The sequence below is a fragment of the Ischnura elegans genome, chromosome 4 (assembly GCF_921293095.1).
Source record: "Ischnura elegans chromosome 4, ioIscEleg1.1, whole genome shotgun sequence".
In the NCBI taxonomy this organism is placed as follows: domain Eukaryota; kingdom Metazoa; phylum Arthropoda; class Insecta; order Odonata; family Coenagrionidae; genus Ischnura; species Ischnura elegans.
The window spans coordinates 44,163,579-44,184,007 of NC_060249.1; the positions used below are offsets into that span (position 1 = coordinate 44,163,579).

Consider the following 20,429-nt stretch of genomic DNA (forward strand, 5'->3'; position numbering starts at 1 on the left):
GATTATGAATCACATTCGGAGAATTCATCTGGACCACCAATTTTAAAGTATAATATATCGATAGATATGTTTTTATTTTCGAATGTTATTTGAAGTCTGGTGAAAATAAAAACGTGCAGAGAGTGAGTTTTCCTGTGAAAAAAAGTTTCTTATAAATACGCGCTGAGAGCTGTTTTCTTTATATAAGTAACTTTTTTTAGACTAACAGGCGTCTGCGTCAATAATAAAAAAATTAGACACATTCGCGACTGTATAGCCCAGTTTTATCAATGCAACCCTTGAGAAAGTTGATACGTGCTTGGCATAAGCTGCCGCGGCCTCCGGGCGAACTCGACAGGTTGCGTTCGGCCGCCACCGCGCACCGGCCAGGCTGCTCTATTATGTATGGACGCAATGAACGCTACATTATTGCTTAGCCACCGCGGCCAAATGAGAATGTAGCCACCGCGGCTATTGTTATTTTTAGGGATGGTCGGATCGGATACCTCGGATCCAAATATCCGCGGATATTGCCCTTCATCGGATACATCGGATCCAAAGTCGCGGAAGACATCGGATCTGGATCCGAAATTTTAAATAATAGCTTCAGTGAATGCAACGCCCCATCAGGGTGTAAAGAGTTCCGATTCTCTCTTCGAATGCGTCGTCGCATGCGATTCTTGTCCTACTCATGAACCGTTTTGTTTGAAAGCTCTCGCAGAGGTTACGAGTAGAATTTCAGCCGTGGCCAGGATTTTCAGACAGAAAATAAAAAAGGCAAAATATGACTGGCACATAGTGTGACTCTTCCCAAGAGATTGAACAATCATCGGGGGAATCTCAGCGTCGTAGGATAATAATCACGTCAAAAGTAACTACGTCACAGATTTCAGAAAACCACCCTAGGCCGTCCATTAGCTCGTACCTCTTTTGTTTTTTTTTTTCGTTTCCGAAATCACACGGACCATAAATCATTGTCTTCTAAGGAAAATATCAAATCACAAGAAAACAACTGAAGCGTGTTTAATCTCTACCTCGTCTCACCAACTGACCTTTATTGGCCTACCTGCTTCAGTTCTCCGTTTCTAGACGACAAATGCTAGGGGAGAGAATTTCTGGGCCCGAAGATATCTCGATAGCTTCGACAATTAAATGAAATGCACGAGATTTAAAAAGGAATTAGACCAAACGAGACGCATTCCTGACAATATTACAGTTTATTTTTCAGCTCTAATTGATTGCCACTCAGTTTTCTATCTCCAATTCTACAATTAGACTTTACTGATATGCAAAATTGTCCAAACAGCACAATTTTCAAAGAAACAAGCGCAGCATTAACCCCTCAAACAATTAGAGATGGATTGGAAACGCCAACAACATGCATCACATATCGCGCCCGACTTCGCTTTGAAGGCAACGACGTCACTGAAGCAAGATCTGACTTGTTCGTCCTTGACTCCCTCATTTGTAGCCTCGTTGTTTGAAATACGGAGGGAGCGCACTCATTCATCTCCACCTCTCCTTTACGCGCTCCTTCCCAGTGGCGTATCCAGGGGGAGGGTCCGGACCCCCCCCTCCCCGAAATATAAAAACACAATTATTGTCCTTCACAAAAGAAAGCAAAATGTTGAAAAATCAGGAATTTGCAAAATTTTTCTTTAACAAAATAAGTTTTTTTCGATTATAAAAAGTTTTAAAATTACTTTAAAACCTATTTTTTAGTGCCCGGTTTTTTTCTATAATATTCCCCCCTGTTTTTGCCCCCCCCCCCCCCCCTCCCGAACGAAATTCCTGGCTACGCCACTGCTCCTTCCTCTCCACCTCTCCTTTACGCGCTTCTGCTGCCCACCCCTTCCTCATGCTGAGCGGTTGAGCACCTCATCGCACATGACGTTAATGCCGTTTTAAATACTGTTAATTGTGTTGCTGATTGCGCAGTTGCAATTTAATTTAATGACACACCGATAAAAATGTCTTTCATTGTGTATAAACATTTCCATTGAGATAAGGAGAACCAATGAATGCCGTGTGTGTGCACTGTGGCATAAATTATCGCGAGGATGTGCTAAATCCACCTCACCATACTGAAGCATTTTCGGCTAAAACACAAGTCAGTATGCAATGAGAAAATAAAATTAGGGGGAAACGTGCGTGAGGAAAATTTGAATTCAGTCGATTGCTGCCAGGAATTTTGTTAAGGGGTGGTCCAAAAACAAGGGGGGAAAGTTTTTAAACAACAGGGTACAAAGAAGAGGGTTTCAAACTAATTTTAACACCCTTCATAATAGAATAAACTTCATTTTTCATTTTTTGTAAATTCATGATTTTTAAATATTTTGTTTCCTTTAATGAAGGAAAGTAATTGTGTTTTTATATTTTGGGGGGTCCTCTTGCTATGCCACTGGTCAGTGGTTCATCCTAAGATTTTTCCTATTTTCATTTCTAAACCCAAGCATAACAGTTTAGGTCCTGAGCATGTAAAGATGTTTTAAAAAAACAGCTTGAAAGCCTATAAAAAAGATTTTTAATTTATAAAAATATTAAAATGTGTATGAAAATCTAAAAAGCATTCCATTAATTGTATGTACCCAGAATAAACTTGAATAATGACTTTGTTTAATGGCAGGAATTTGAAAATGCATTTGGAATCGAAAATATCCGATTCGTAAAATCAGGCTCCAAAAATCCTGGATCCGTCCATTCCTCGCTATTTTATTATATTCAATTCTTAAATTTTAATGACAGCAATGCTACAGGTAAATCAAAATCCCACCTGTTAGAAGGAACAAGAATCGATGGAATCGGAATCGAGAATCGGGAATCGATTTGAAGGAATCGGAATTGGAATCGGAATCGAAAAAAAGTGGAATCGACTCATCCCTAGTTTGAAGTACTACTGGAATTTTTTTTTCACCTTGGTAAATGCTCATTTTTGATTCTGATTCTTGGCATAGAATCAAGGAATCGAATCGACCCATCACTAATAGATACCAATGACAGGTAACTTATAGTTCGGCAGATTAGTCACCATCCATTCACTCCTCACCTTTCTCCTAACACTCTGTCGGTCATCATAAGAAATCCACTGGTCTCCAAGATAAGCATACGGCACCTGGCTTTCCTCATCGAAGACCCTGGTTGCACCATTTCCTAGGAAAGCACACACTTCAGGAAAAGTCACAAATCCCTCAGCTCCTATCAGACCTTCACCAACAGCAGGAGCTCCAAGTCCATTGTTGTACAAGTTGCGAAGTCTATAATGAACAGAAATAGCTCACTATTATCATAATTGTTAAAATGAAAGGCAAATTTTGTGTCATAGCACAATACAAAACATGTATGGATGAAAGTCTAAAATTAGAACCAGAAAGTAGTGATTCATCACAATCTCCTAAGGGATGGGCACTTGTTACTTTTATGGTCAGTGAAACAAAAATTAAAACATAGGACAGTAACTTTTTCTTACTTATCCCTTCACCTTTTGGTCCCTTATGCTAAATATAGCTCGCCATGAGAAATATCCAGTTCTACACCAACATCAACTCCAACTCAACAATGTTCTCAAGACCTACTTCCAGGATTTTACCTAGTTCCGGAACCTCCTATGCAATTTCAAGTCCAACAGCTGGCCAATTGCTGCAGTATGTTGTCATTCAACATACTTTTGTTCACCTTCAGTGGGTTAAACATGGTCAGTTACGACAATGTTTTTATGGCACATTCTTCGTGAATTTTAGTGGAAGTCAATTAAAACCAGAGAGAGAACAACTTACAAGTCTCATTTGAATCATGATAACAATAAATAAAAAACATCCTTTATAAACCCAAGTTCCTCTTATTTTAGTTCACCCTCTTCGATTTCTAATTTCCATGTAAATAAAATTTCCATTGCTTAAACACTAAAATTTCATGGAAAATAAATGCTAGCAAAATGCTGGAAAAATCTCAACTAGGTTAGTATTCACTGGCAATTAGTATAAATGATTCAGTGGCTAGAGTGAAAAGATACCATAAATAAAAACATAATCTGGAAACTATAGATGGGTCGAATAGCAGATTTCTCAAACTCGAATATTAAATCATTGCTCGAATATTCGAATACCTCGAATTTCGAAAACCTCGAATACTAGAATTGCGCAAAGCATATTAAACGTACGTTTTTTTTCTATTTCCCTTGATGAATGTATAAATACGTAAAAAGGTATACAGTGGAACCTATCGTGATCTATCGTTTTTCAGGGGGGATGAAAAAAAACGATGAATACGGGAATGTTTGACTAGGTTGCCTATGCAGCAGGAAACCCAGGATTTTGGCGAGTAATTGAGATTTCCTTTAAAGGATTCAAACAGGAACTTAGCTGATTAATGCAATATTTTAAATTTATGGAAACAACTTGGGCTTATAGTTGATTCAAATAACATCTCTTTCAAATATCCTAAGGGGACACACCACCTCGCGAAAAAATGATTGCATGCCATCTCGGCTTTTACACTACATACTACGATTGATTTCTGTCTGATGTATACATTCTTATCTACCAAACGCCATTTCAGCGGCACGCCGATCTGATACTTGGCTTCATCCAACTTCTTATTTTCAACAGGTAGCCCACTTTACCCTCACTCCTACTGTCATGTGCTAGCGGACAATCCGAGGCGTTTTTCAAAATACAAGCGCTTCTCCATCGGATTTTCTTCAATTATTTTCAGTCCATCTTTGGAAGTTCTCACGAGATAAGCAGATGAATTCGAATTACTAGCAGGGAGAAACCAAATATCTTGAGAAAAATTCCTTCCTCTGTGACTGTGACAATAGAAATTTATAGCATAACTCATAAATTGTAACTTGATATATGTTTTCGAAAAAAATACCACATCAACTTGCGAGAAGCTCCGTTGCAAGGATATTGAGTTTTACCAGAATTGTTCCAGCCAGTTTGTCTCCGTCATATTTTGACAATTATTTCCTTGCGTAAAATGCTTAAATAAAGTCAGAAATACGTCGTGTTTGGTCTTATTCTTTTTGAAATTACGCGCACATAACTAATATTTCAATCCAAGAAAGGTGTAATATCAATTGAGAAAAGTCATTGTTAGACACCTTTTGAGCTAATAGATGACTCATGCATCAGTTGACCTCCAGAAATGGGGAACTTCGAAGCAGGTAGGCAGAAAAAGGTCAGTGGGGGAGAAAGAAGGAAGGGTGAAACATGATTCTATTATTCTCCTGTAACATAAAATTTTCTTTTGAAGCTTTTGATTTATGGTCTTCATAATACGAACCCTGCGCAAGCTGGGGCCTTTTGTTTGATTTCGGAGAGGAGGAAAGCGTCGGAGGAGGGGCCGAGGGCTGATGGATGGAGGGGGTAGCGGATTTTGGGAATTGTGCTTCGTAGTTACTATCCCACGGCACTGAGGTTCTCCTGGTGGGTGGAAACGGGATTGTCAGATTTTTTCACCCGATCATTTTCGGCTCCCCACGTCGAACTCTTTTCACCGCTCTAATCCAGTGAAGTCCAGTCTAATTGAAGTAATTCGTCAACTTGCCTAAAATGGCGCTGCGTGCACTAAACGACTACAGTTCTCTACATTTTTCCGAGTCAACTACCAACGACGTGCGTGCGACAGTGTACGACGCGAAATTCAAATTATTCGAAGTATTCAAGACGGTACCTTTAGCATAATTATTCGAGTCCTTGAATATCGAATACTTTCTAGTATTCGAGGTATTTGAGTATTCGCGGATACTATTCGCACATCTCTACTGGAAACCATAAGAAATTTCACTAGAACTATACGATAAAAACATAATCTGATAACTTGTCACCAGAGCATTGACACTGTCAATCTCTTGATCACCTATCCAACCAGAAATTTTACATAAGGACTCATAGATATTGGAGAGCCACAAAAATTTAGGATGGCAAAAGTAGGGTCCTAACGATTCCTAAATTCATTAATCCTTGCAAAATGCCATGAGACCATGAAAAGGTTAAAAATGCACGGGAAGTGAGCCAAAAAACCAGCAAGGAATTAATCCACCAGCAGCTGCCATTGTGTTAATCATGTTTCATTGCACAAACAAAAGGGGGAGAATGGATATAATAATAGGGTAGGCTGGATGGGGAGAAGACAAACAATCAGCACTGTATTAATAGATGCTGTCATTGCCAGGGTTGAAAAAAATCATGATTTAAAAAAAAAATCATTTTTGTTGATTTTTTTTATTTAAATCGGATTTTATTGATTTAAATCGGATTTTATTGATTTAAATGAGATTTTTATGATTCTCCATTCATCAAAAATTCAGTTATTAGCAAAACTAACTATTAGGGCAGCATATTGGAGAATGATCGTTTGCAGAAACAATAAGAGGCATGATATACTCTAAACTTAATACAACATTTAGTTAATCAGGGGAGAGAACTATGGAAATGCCAATGGTATCAAATTAAAAATTACGCCAGCATAATATAAAATTGCCATTGGAAGTATCAAATGTGCAATATTATGCGGTTCTAAAGCATATGAAGTTAAGAAAAATTCTGTAATTGCAACTTTGTATGGTGCCTACGCTTAGAAGTTAAATCAGAAAATAATTTTTTTTCAACGGATACACTAGTATTATAACCAAAGCCATTTTTTTTAATTTTCATGTTACATGCATTCCTACAGTATCATTTCTATTTAAGAGCCACCATTGTGCTGATAACTGTCGATTCATTGTATTAATTAAGAAATAAAAATCAAAATTATACACTTACAGCTTCCTTTTCTTGACTCTTTAAAAATCAAACCTATAGATCACATTATGATTAAAATCACCTGATTTTTTAAAATAAAAATCAAGTGATTTAAATCAATCAACCCTGGTCATTGCTCAAGCAAAATTATATTTAACAGTTCAAATCTAGTTCCAAATTAGTTCAAATAACTTTTGTCAAGAAAAGTTCTTTAAAAAATCACCTGATAAAAAGAACACAGACCGTCAGACTAAATATTTGGCAAATTAACTTTTTGGAGTCAAGCTGGGAAAATATTCAATTCAATCTTGTCCATTATGAAGCTGATGAATATTCAAATTCCAAGCCCAACCCATTTAGTCTGAATACTAATATTAAAAATGTTGTTAAATCATGAACTAGGATAAAAATGAATCACAGCAGTGAAAACTGCAAGACAGCATGAAATATAAAAATTCACACAAAACTTACGTAAATGAATGCCCATAAGTTGGTATACCAACAACAATTTTAGATGCTGGCATTCCAAGGTGGCGCCAATATGCAATTGACCAGTTAGTATTAAGAGTAGAGAATATGCCTTCTTCCTCTGAACGACGGAAGAGGGGTGCATTGGATCCAGTCATTGGAAGGTACCACACATAAAAACGAAAGTCATAAGTCATCACACTCACGAAATCCACCACCCTGAAAAAAGAAAGTATGAACAATAAACATACAAGGAATTCAATACAGTACAGGCATCCCCCGAGTTACGTAAGAGATGCGTTCCGGCAGACTATGCGTAAGTCGAAATTTACGTAAGTCGAACCTTTGCGTTGGCGCTTCAGAGATTGCTGTATAACAAGTTGTATCGTACAGGAATGAGCGCAACCACATACGCCACCACATCCATTGCTAGAACTGCAAATTTTCACGTTGATTGCTGACTTGGAATTTATAAGCGATTTTTCTACAGAAATTAATGAAATTTCCTTCGAGGAATGACAAAAATGGGTCACTTTGTTATTTTTAGCAAGTAAAAAACTATAACTATTCGATATTTTTTCTACCATAGGTTGTACGAGCGAATATCTACTTCTTCGCGCTCGCATTCGAAAATTAACGTAATCATTTGAAATACGGTTATCGCTCACGTAAATACGGATTTACGTAAGTCGAGACATACGTAACTCGGGGGATGCCTGTACTACCTCCGAATATTGAACTACCATATGGAAAATTTTAAAACAACCTCCCAATAATGAAGCCATGGTTCAGGTCCCAGGCTCTTCCCATGAAGAAAAACCTCTCAGAACAAACCTCAATAACCATTAAACCTCTCTATAACCAACTCCAAATGTGGGCTCCAAGTAGGAAAATGAAAAGCAAAATTTTTCACTTTGAAAAATTCCACCACATGATAAAATGCAATTTCACTTAAAAATTCCACATTATCCCAGTATTTTCTCTTTCTTCTGACTGATAGTCTTGTTTCCACACATCTGATGGTCAGTAAAAAAAGAGATGGTTGCCATAAGATACCCTCATGTAAAGGAATGCTCAATGCCTAATTGCACGTGTACTTTCAATATTAGAAGATGTTGACCAGAGGTATGCAGAGAACTAATGAAATGCATGTACATATTTAGAATATTTTCGAGAGGAAGGAGGGGAAATTCCTGGTATTTGTTAATTATACCAGAAGCACATCCGGTAGGGTATATTTCAGTGGGATTCCTTAACTATGACGTATTTGGAAGACCAGCACCCTGATTAAGTAAGTGTGAGAAGGGTGAGAGCGATGTCGTTGCCAGGGGCAACGCGATTCCCACGACGGAAGGTGATAGGAGCGATTATGAAACCGTGATCGCACTCTTTATCACGCTGCGCGCGTCATCGGCCTATCACGTTCGAAACCGATGGTTACAAGCACATGCTGGCATAAAAACGAGCACTAAATGCATATATTAGCAAAAAACTATTGTTTATTTAATTTAAAAATGCCCTATAACCGATTAAAAATCAATAAAGTTCTTAATTATTTCTACTAGAGTGCTCTCTTGACATTATTAGTGGTCCGCAATGTTCAATTGTTATATGCACATGGTGGTGAATTCGATTGAGCAGCTTTATTTTCACACAGCAAATTGGAAAGTACTGCTAATTGAAGTACATCCATGATTTAAACGTCAATTACTTTTTATCAAAGTTTAATTATCAACATTTGCCAAGTACATTCTCCAATATATCAACATCGTTAAACCATGGAAGACCATGGTTAAACTCCTTTTCGATATTTTAATCATCATAAATCAACTATTAACTACTTAAATTCAAATCGCTAGCGCGATATCACTTCCATTGTCATTTCAACATTAATCAGTTTCAATCCAAGGTCACGACTTTTCGACCATTCTCTAAGATATAACAAATATAATGACTGCAACATCTCCCGGCGAGCATTAGCATAATATAATATGTACGTTATCACACATCGAAAAGTAATACTACACTTTCCCCATAACTTTACCATAATACGAATACATTATCATAATATTACCTATTGGCGAAGCGAAGTACTTAGCCTTGAACTGCCTCCATTTTATGTTTTCGTTGTTTGTTATTGTTATTTCAAAGACTCCGCAGACGACGCATTCTCGGACAGAGATGTGTCAAAGGATTTCATTGGCTCTTCAGATTTTTCAATGATACCAACCTCGCGCGCTCGTACCTGTATGATACGCGCGATGACGGTGGCTTACATAATTGCATGATAGAGCGGAACGTGGTAGGAGAAGGTGATGGTCATCTATCGCCGTCGTCGCTGTCACATTTACATAATCGAGGTGCAGGCAAAAATTTGCCATAATGTTGTCACCCGGGTAGCATAAACCCTAGGATATCGAGTTGTCTGTTGAAATTCAGGTTTCAAGACTCATTTCTCCAGATACCAGGAATCAATGGGTATACAAAACACACGTATCAAAGAAATAATCCTCCATCTATCCAAATAATTAACAAAGGTTAAAATCTCCTGAGTATTCTAAGTGTCAGAGGCCGTCGACCACAGCTGTGCACAGAAACACCAGAATTCATGCCATTTTGAATTTTTTTTGGGGGGTAAGGTGCACAAAGCCAGGGATTTTAGAATTTCCCTCCACATCACTTGCATCCCTCACCTCCGTAAAACATTTTAAGCCTCCAATTCTTCTGGAAGTAGTCTAGAATTTGTTTTCATCAGTGAGTGACTGTAGGTGATGCTAGGAATTTTATATGTTGTGCGCATGCTTTTATTAGTCAACATGGTCAGAATTTCTCCTCCCTTTAAAAAGCCTCCCAATAAGAGTCCAATGAAGCAAGTTGAACTCTGGCTAGTGTCGTCAATCTATGTGAACTCATTTCTCAAGGCAAGGCAGCCCACAAAGTACCACTGTACACCGAGCCCCATTATAATGAAGTCGTCATTTTCCCAGTCCAGTCGAAGTCATTATATAGAAGTTTTACTGCACTATACATCCATGGTGGAAGGAAAAAATGTGATTCAGAAAATTTTTCAAACACTAATCTATGTAACTAGCCAAAATTAGGGATTTTACACTAAGAGAGTGCTGCATCAAATCTCAGTTTCAAATACCAGGCACATAGATGCCATTTCCCACCCAGCACAAACCAAAAAACTTATCCTTCACATATACATGCCCCAAAGCAAATTCTACACATATCAAAGCTAATGTAATAATAAACTCACTTAGCCATTTCCCTGACTTCATATGCAGAGTCAATGATTGTTCTGGGAGCTCCAACAGCAACACTTAATTGCATCTTGCGTGATTGCAAAACTGGATGTAGATGTTTCAAGAGCAATGTGAAATTACTTCTCTCTTCCGTTTTACCACCAAAACCAGGAAATTCCCAATCAAGATCCAAACCATCAAAAGAAAACTCTTGCAGCACATTGACTGCTTGATCCACAAATCTGAGAAAGCAAAAATTATTGGTTCAGTTGTTAAGAGTAAAGAAAATTTATCGTCTAAGTGCACTATAATGCACTTGAATATGTTGTTGTAGCAACAAAACAATTCATGTGAAAAATAATTCAGTGGAAATATTGCAATGTCTTACATAACTAATATTAATTATTTGATCTAATCATGCCACATATCATACTAGATAAAAATAAATAAAATCATAATGAAAAACTACTAAAACCTTTTCCGTCTTTCCGCTGATGAGACAACATATGGAAATCCATCGGCATTACCATATCCACCAACACTCAACATCACCTTGAGAACTGGATTCTTCTTCTTCAAGGTCACAACCCTGGTATATATCTAGAAGAATGGCCAATAGTAAATTTAAAAAAAGAAATACTTAGCAGTACATATATTGAAGAAGTAAAAGAAATGATTGAGACATATAGAAATTAGTTTTAAACATTTCGATGGCAGAAATAATTGTTAAAGCTGATATGTTAATTTAGGGTGGATATAAAAATTACATAAACTTAACTTAGGTCATTCATGTAATTAAACAGCAGGATCGAAAAGCTCTTGCTATAATACGACACGTCAGGGAAATGATGTGCCTCAATCTGACTCTGAGGATAGTTGGGCTCCCTCCTTTCCGAGTTTAACCCTGAGACTACGGGAACGTTTTTAATGTTTTGTATGCTGACTGCAGGAAGAATGTTTTTAAATGTTTGACCATTGCTCTATTACCTACGGTAATATCCCAAAATTTTTATTGCTACCTGGGGAGAGCCCAAGTGTACTTTCCCTCACTGGAGGGATCACTAATGCATTTTACTCTCCCAGGCAATCCCTCACGACAGGAGGTGCCTCCCGGCATTTCCTATCGTACTGCTCATTTTGTATTGTTTTCTTCTGCTCCACACTGTTAATATGCCTATGAAAAGTGTCTAAATGTAGGCACATCCATTGGTATGAAAGAAATAAAGGGTTGCCACTACTTATAAGGGTTAACTCATTACGAGACACTCGGCCAGGCTAGAGGGAAAAATATTTCTTGGTTCTCTCCCGTACAGGCTGGTAGCTAAAATCATGCACTCCGCCAGCTAAAGGGTTAAACCCCTACCAGTAGCATTGGTTTGCGGTCAACTAATGATCTGTTTGTATAGATTATTGTCGCTTGCTCTTAAATTGCAGACTTTGAATTGAATTCCTTGTATTTTTCTGTGCATTGTCAAATTTTAAACGAAGCTCTATCATCAATATTAACGGATTTAATGCATGATGTTTATGATTGTTTAATGCTGATGTTTATATGAAATTGATATGTCACTTAATATTTATGTTAGAATTTTATTTAAAAATTCTAAATGCAGCTCAAAAGACGAATAATTCAATTCCTAGTTTATATTTTTTTGAGAGAGGAAAAAATACTTAGTTTGCAAAATGCCTGAATATACAATCGAATGACCGTAGTCCCTTATCGCAAAGAGGAGTAATATAAGACGAGGGGTCTGGGTACCTATGCCAGGATTTTGAGATATCCACGCTGCGTTGAGTCCAAAAACTAAGACTGCATTGCTGCGACTGCCATTGAAGGGGGAGAGTATAGTGCCAGATATATAAGGCATTTGTTCACTTATAGTTAGATAGTTAGAGATTTTAATAATATATGCTCTGATGTTGATATTTTTCATCGATCAAAATTTTCATTTAAAAATTCCTTACAGACCCGTTTGTTATTGCCTACTTAACTAGTCTGTTTTTGTGGCAAATTGCAAATCATCTTTCATTATGGTCTATTTTGTTCTTTAGTACAAATTTTAATATATATTACCTATACACCCATGCCTCGTACAGCGCAATTTCGATGCAGTGCATATTCGTTCCTCGGGGAAACATCGCAACGCAGTGTAGCCTAATCAAAAAAACTTAAACGCTCTCATGATAAAATGTGAACTTGCGCTAAGTACACACAAAATTGCTACCATTTTACACATATTAATTGTATTGCTTGCCTCAAATCTCCTTTTTTTTTATATATTAATCGAAATCCATTGCTGTGCAATGGCCAAAAGTATTACTCGTCATTGGATCCAGAAAGCCGGCCTACTGAAGTAATTTATCTCATCTCCTTACCAGAATGACAATAGTTAATTTAGAACATTAACCCCTCAACGCCGTCATGCGTACCCAGTACGCGCCCTTTAAATTTCGCATGCCGCCATCATGCGTACCCAGTACGCTGCCTGACCTACTGTTTATAATATTTTTTCTCCGCCAGATATTACCGTATATCTCCGAATATAGTCCCCCCCCGAATATAGTCCCCCCCCCCAATTTTGAGACCTCAGTTTTGGGAAAAATTTTAAAATGTAAAGGAAGGCAATTTTTCTGTGGTTAGCAAGTTAAGATTCTAGATTCGATAAAAACTATTATTTTCTGTGAAGATTAAGAACAAATCTGTTCACATATTTTCCATCACAACAAAATAACTATACCTAAAACATGTTGTGATCCATTGCATGTATCAGTAATTTATAGTTCCTTAACCAGATGTAATGAAGAAATGAGAAATTTTTTTAAGTATCCAAGGCTATTGTATTTTTTAAACCTTCACAAATTATTAATATTTTTGATTTCCAAATGACTACAGACAATGTCAATATATAAGCTTTAACTTAAAGCCCATAAACAGTATTGCATTTGGCCCTGAAACTTCCTTAGATCCAGTGTAACACACCCATCAAGTCATCACAAATCCAAGTGACCTGAAGAATTTAGGAAATCTAAATAAAATTGTGTTAAATAAATTATAAATATTATAAAAATATTGCTATCAAATGCCTGCTAAGCAAAACAATTAAACTACAGGACTTACAAATATCAAAGTAATAAAATTAAGAAATAAACTTTTTCCAACAAACTTTAAAACTGAAAAAAAATTATATCAATTTTCAATGCCTCGTCGCGAATCATTGCATAGGTTACACAAAGAGCTTCTGCTCTGCATTTGCGCACAAATTCGACGATATTTTCCTCTAATTCTTTGAATCTGCCGCATCGAGACCCCCGAAATGACTTCCGCGATGTATTAGCGCTTTGCAAGCGCTGTAAATACTATGATTTACGGCGTATTCTGCAACGGCTATTTTTAAATTGGCATCGAAACTCCGTCTTTGAAGGCCTCTAATCTGCGGCAGGATTGATCCTCATCTTTCTACTTGATCTATCACCTCACTGTTGAACGTAAAATTATTTTTAATAAAGAAAATATCGCGGAAATAATTGCGAAACGTTATGCGACGTAATTTATCGATCCTATTTACCCTGACGAATTGAAGATATTCCTCAATAAATTGATTACACTTTCGATGCTGAGTCGCTGTATTTCGATCAAATGCAGTAATGCCGGCGCTTCTGGTTTAAAGTCGTCGATTATTGCGCCTTTTCAGAAACAAATGCATCACCTATTGCGCATTCTTGTCCTGCGAAGGCGGTAAAGGCAGTGGTTGTAAACACGAACCGCACGGGCACATGGACGTATAGTAGCTACGGACGCAATGAAATGCTAAATCGTCACGAAAGGTTCACTTTATCTGTTTATTTTTCGCAATTATTTAAATCGTGTAGTTATTAAATGAGCGACGGGTGCATGTACTATTGATTCAATTCTAGTGTTCGATTAATGTAATGATAGTGTGTGTTTAGTTTTCATTTTAATTATTTACTGTTTTGCGTCATTAAGTGATCAGTGTCGATTGAATTATTCTAACAATACTTTTCCAAGAAAAATTAGAGGCTACCCGATGGATTCCGTGAAAACGCATATTCGATATGCTATTTGAATCGGAATAATCGTATCTGTACAACATTTGTGGTAAAAATTGTCTTAATTTCCGTTAAAACGTGGCAGTATTTACTAATATCTCCGATTATAATCCTCATAAATATACTCAAATAGAAAGACTACGAGAACATTAGCCATTATGCCGTTATTTATTACTTTATGGTCACCTTTAGTATGCTAAACTGGATTACACTCGATTATAGTCCCCCCCCCTTACTTTTCCGTGGCCATTTTTGGAAAAAAGGGGGGACTATATTCGGAGATATACGGTATATGTTAAATTAAAACTAATTACTCTATCTTTTGAAGAAATGTTTTTCCTTTCCAATAAAATATTCATAGCGGTTTTATGCCTTCAAGATTTTTTAAAAATGCTTCGATAAAATTCCATTTTAAACCAGCGCCTTGACGACTTCGGTCCAAAAACTCATCGCCTTCTTTCAGCTGTTCCATCATGAAAACTTCCGCCTATTCTGCTTGAGAGACATCTAGAAGGGTCAGCTACTTTAGCTTGAGATACGGTATCTTCTAAGCTCAATGCCATCTCTCCGTCTTCTCCTTGTTTGTCCTCACCTCGAGCCCCAAGTGTGTTTGGTCCGCCTCGTTAGTCCTAAGCGTCCTAAGCAAAGGGGCCATGTGCTTCGCTCTGCATTTATTTATTTTTTTTTTCCTGGACAGTAATCAATGAAGATAAGATTCCATCTAAACAGTCAGCGTATACCAGGGCCCCTTCGAGATATTTTCTCGTCTCTTGAGGGAGCTTCTAAACCACGAGCTTCAGTCCACCCAGTCCACCAGAGTCATTCATGCTGTGTGGTGTTCGTTCAGGCAGTGTAATTGGGGATCCTACGAAATGGGAATAGTATTGAAAGGCAAAAAAGAGACTCGGAAGTCTGTTTGTGTGTTAGGCTATAGTAAAATCATTGGTGGGGTGAATTTCAAGGACCTGTTATTGCATTTGTACGTAATGGAAAGAAAACGCCATTACAAGTGATGTATGAAGTTATTTAGGAGACTATTGAATGAGGCAGTCCTAAATTCATATGTTGTTCACAGGAAAAACACGTATAAAAATTTGACTTATCATTTCGCGTGCCATTGGGCGAGATAATATTTTTGAAATATCCAACGTCATACGAACTGTTTGGACTTGGCCGTCACTCATTACACAATTTAGTACCAAGACTCACAAAAATTGATTTCCTAAAGACAATTCCTGCAGCTGGGAAGAAATCAAAGTCTCAAAGGAGGTGTGCAGTTTGTGCGTAACATGGGAAATGAAGAGTTTGCGTGTACTGTTGTGAAAAATGTGCAGTGGGATAATGTTTGGATTGCTTCAAATCATGTCAGAGCAGATTTGCTAAGGTAAATCATTTGAATATTTGGATATTGACGTTTGAAACATTAGCATGTCAAAAGTATCCAATCTGTTATGAAATTTTCAACCCCAAATAACTAAATTACATCATGTAATTGTATTTTTTAAATGCATGGAATGTTAGAGATCTTGTAGCTTATTCGAAACCAAATAAAAATCTTTCAAAATTGAAAATTTATTCATTAGTTCATAAAAAGAGATACATAAAACAACAAATATTTTTTCCAATCGCTCGAAAAATTATTATATAGTAGCGCATTATAATACGCAAGTTTACAAAAATTTTCAACGATACTGATTGTATATTCTGAAAGATATAAATTATTGAATGATAGTATACCAAAAAGGCGAAGATTTTTAAATCTCATCCGGCCGCTGAGATGGGATTTAATTAAATGCCTGCCGCGCTTGAGGGGTTAATTAAGCATGGAGCTAGTGGAAATGAGTTTTTTAAGCAATACAATTTGAGATGTAATTTTTGCCGTCATAGGTTATCGGGCGATTGACTTCCAGGTACAGGGTCAGTGCTAAAGCCTTCAAGGTCATCGGTATTCACGGGGGAGAAATGGAGCGGTGGCCGAGTTGCGTATGAATAGCATCAACACATAAAAAGGTCCGCTATAGAGTCTCAAACACAATGGCTTCATTCCCTCACAGCAGTCGTAGGCCCTCTGCGTCTCAGGAACAGTGCAGCAGTAGAAGGTGATTTTGATAGAGCCATACAGAGTAAAAACCAAGAGAAAATGGCAAAAAATAGGAATGCAGGTAGAAAAATAAAGAAGTTATCAAGAAAAACCATAAACCAAGAAGAGAAATTGAAAGAGGTCAATTGCTTTGAAAATGGAGAGCGTCAAAGCGATATTGCACAGAAGTTTAAACTCACGATGCCTTATTCTGAATAAAGACGAAGTTGAAACATCAGTTACCTCAGCCGCACCAACTTCAACCAAGCGGTCAACACATAAGGAAAGTTCAAAGTGAGTCTGTACAAAAAGACGAGGGTGGTAATCGCTCCGAGACATTTAGTGAAAGCTCCGGTTGGTTCCAGAATTTTAAACGGCAAGCACGTATTTTCAGTGCGGCGATATCAAGTGAATCTGCAAGTGTTGATAGCGCAACAACCGCAACATTTTCTGATGAACTCCAAGCTGTGATTGAAAGTGGCTCCTTTCCCCCTCAACTAGTTTATAGCGTTAACGAGACGATATTGTTTTGGAAAAGAATGCAATCTCGTTCATTCATTTTCAGGGAAGGAAAACCTGGGTCAGGTTTCAAGCCATTTAAAGACTGTTTCACGTAGCTGCTAATACCTCGGGGGCCTTCAAATTGAAGCCAGTTATGATTTATCATTCACAAACTTCGCGAGAAATGAAATGGTATTCAAATTAGCACTAGCCTGTTATTTGGATGAGCGACAAAAGGGCCTGGGTGACACAATAGTTGTTTTTAGACTGGTTTGAAAAATCGTCAACTGCCGGCAATGCATTACGAACCCCTGATATAGCAGATGCTATCCCACCCGCACGACAGGAGGGAATTTCAAAAGCACGTACAAATTTTTTTTAACGTGAATAAAAGTCTTTGAATGCGTGCCTACTATCTTTAAAGATATTTTAAACTATCAAATTTATAAAAATAAGGTATTCTAAGGCTATTTATGGGAATATATATGGTTTAGAGGAAATTAGATACCCAACACCTATGCTACCAGGAACGCATCCCTATCCTCCCAATGTTAAAATGCTCTCGTATAATGCAAATTCGTATAGCGCAAAGACCCCAAGGAACGCATCCCTTGCGCCATACGAGGCATGGGTGTAATTTATTGTTGGTCCACTTTTAACTATTTTTTTAAATTTTAAAATGTATTTATCTAGTTTTACTCTCATTCATTTTTTCCATCACTGTCACAAATAATGATTAATATTTCTATCAAATTTCTTTATAGGTATGTCTAATATTCCTTGTATGTTAATTTTATTGTATGTATATTTTTTCTATACTGATAATTGTGCAATTCATTTATTTCTATTGTAATTTGTAAAAGGGCATGAGCCCGTGAAATAAATACATATATTATTATTATTATGTAAGAAAATCTCTGATATATATTTCTGGCATTCATCTCCCTGGTCAAGAAACGTACTGCCATGTATTTCCGGCATTAGTAGCGAAAGGGTTAACATAATACAAGCATTGCATGAGGCATAATACAGGCAGGCAGGCATAATATAGGCACGACCAGAGGAAATAGAGCATAGAAGTAGTTTTATTTACTTACATCAGTGTCAGACGCAACTTGAGGTGACAAATTGCCGTTGATAATCCGAGCAAATGCAACAATCACATGAGTGCATACGAAGGGATCTATGTCTTCCGGCTGCAGGCCATCTCGAGTTCCATCAGTTTTCCTAGGAACCGTGTAATAGCAAACCAGTTTCAACTCATCTTTTACGACAACAGCTGGCTGAACTTCTGCCCAGTCCACTATTTGATCAGGAACCAGGAGTCCAGACCCTGTGCTTTCCTCCCAGATTGAAAATGCATATGCCAGGGCTCTGTGCCGAGTTGCATGTGATACTCCTGAAAAGTTTATTAAAATTCATTATCCCAGCAAATCAAATAATGCATTTGTTGGCATTAAATATTAAGCTATCACTACAATCCATTCCAAACATCAATCCATTTTAAAAAAATTAAAAAAACTCAACAAATATCATAAAATTATATGGCTAACAAAAAAAATCTTAGTATAGAGGTGTTAGATGTAACGCAAGACATTTCATTTAAAGAAACGCAAGACATTTCATAAAAGAAACAACCAGTCCGTAACTTCCAAGTCCTGACCACAGAGTGCATTCAGCCAAATATAAATGAACTTATCAGCATTAAAAGCAGAATTTCTTCATACCTGATAAAAATGTAAACTTAACACTATCTTGTTACATAGCATGTTAGTTTCACTAACTTAACTTCTGGTGTGAACCTATACAATGGAAACACTATCCAACTTAACTTCGCTTTCGATGTGGCCCTGGTGGCTGAGATGGGTTGGAGGTTGTTTGGGTTGGGTGTTTGTAAAAATTTGGTTACATCATAAAGGTGGGTTTTGTAAATCATGGAGTAGCTTCGAAAGTGCTGGAGATTGGTGCTGATTAAAATTTGAAATGTGCAATATCCATTCAAAATAAATGAAACGACTAAAAACCACAACCACCATTTCATAAGAGCAAATGTATGTGATAGACGTAAAAGTGCTCTCCATCTCCAAATTGGATATTAATAAAACATGAAAAATGACTGTAAACATTAGCAAAAATGCCAATTAACAAGATATAAAAGCTGAGAATTCTTTCTTAAATATCCTAGACTTACAAATTTGCAATGCAAAATTCTTGTACTTCAACAAAGTGAAAAATGAAAGTTGCTAAACACCTCCATTCTGGCAAAAAAATTTAAACATTCACAATGAATTTAATAGCGGAGAGGTTAAAGGGGGCATATGATTCACTCATTTTAAGATGGCTGACCACAATGTTTTGAATAATGTAGTTCCTCTTATGCCTTATACAGCAATTGCAGAGAACACCATAGAACTTAATGAGCTGAGGAGAAGGAAAGTATGGATAGAAGAGACAGAGGACGTTTTCATGATTGAGGATGCAAGAATTCAGGGGCAGATACATATGGGGGTTACAAAAAAAGAACGAGTTTAATTACTAAAATGAAGGTTAACACGTTGCGTACGGATGGCGAGAATTCTCATTTTTTTCCCGAACGTTCCAGACGAATGACGAAGATTCTCGTCATTTAGGCGCGTCAACCTAAACAATTTTAAAGCCTACAATACATATTCATTAGGACGTTTTCAGTTGTTGTTCGTTATTCATAATGAATTGATGCAGCATAACGTTTGATTGGGTAAAGTTATATTCTAAACATTTGCTTTTTAACCATGTTTAAACCAAAGGCATTACGCCCTAATAGGCACATATTTCCAATCTGAACACCTCCACCCAGAATCAACCCCGGTACGCAACGCGTTAAACTGAAAAATCCAAAATCGCTTATTTGACACAACTTGAAATAGAAAAATGAAAATTGAACAAACGAAGTATAAAAGAAGTGAAAAAACTTGAAACAAAGTAACATACAGCTTATCTGGATGTGGAAGCTTTACACTGTAGTCATGGTTGCAGTCTGGCACTCAGTCTTTCAAAAAGCAACTGAATAACAGGTATGACAAAGCAGTTTTATGTGGCTTAGACATATTGGCTCATGACAATGTTGACATTCGTAATTTGTCATTCTCCTAAATCCTGTTTCAGCCATGCACGTCCCACACTTGTGTCTTTTGGCAGGTGGGGAAGGAGACTATTCATGTTCACTTGGGGGTAAAAACCTTTTCAAGCGGCCCTGTAGCTGAGTCAGCCTCCCACTTGTATTCAGACTTCGCCTGGCTAGTTGTCCAATAACAAGTTGATGAGACAAATTTTTTTAGAAAGATTCTTCTTTTTAGTGGTTCC

The 20,429-nt window shown here is 37.2% G+C and overlaps 1 protein-coding gene across 1 annotated transcript in view; it reads right to left on the minus strand.

Moving 5' to 3' along the window:
• The window catches only part of LOC124157383 (chitinase-3-like protein 1), a 36,300-nt gene that overhangs the window by 12,148 nt on the left and 3,723 nt on the right, over positions 1–20,429 (minus strand). Inside the window, exons 3-7 of the mRNA XM_046532058.1 lie at positions 18,185–18,486; positions 10,914–11,038; positions 10,453–10,680; positions 7,194–7,409; positions 3,026–3,233 (exon numbers count right to left, since the gene is read on the minus strand). Coding sequence (XP_046388014.1) covers positions 3,026–3,233; positions 7,194–7,409; positions 10,453–10,680; positions 10,914–11,038; positions 18,185–18,486 — 1,079 coding nt within the window. The remainder of the gene's footprint in view (positions 1–3,025; positions 3,234–7,193; positions 7,410–10,452; positions 10,681–10,913; positions 11,039–18,184; positions 18,487–20,429) is intronic.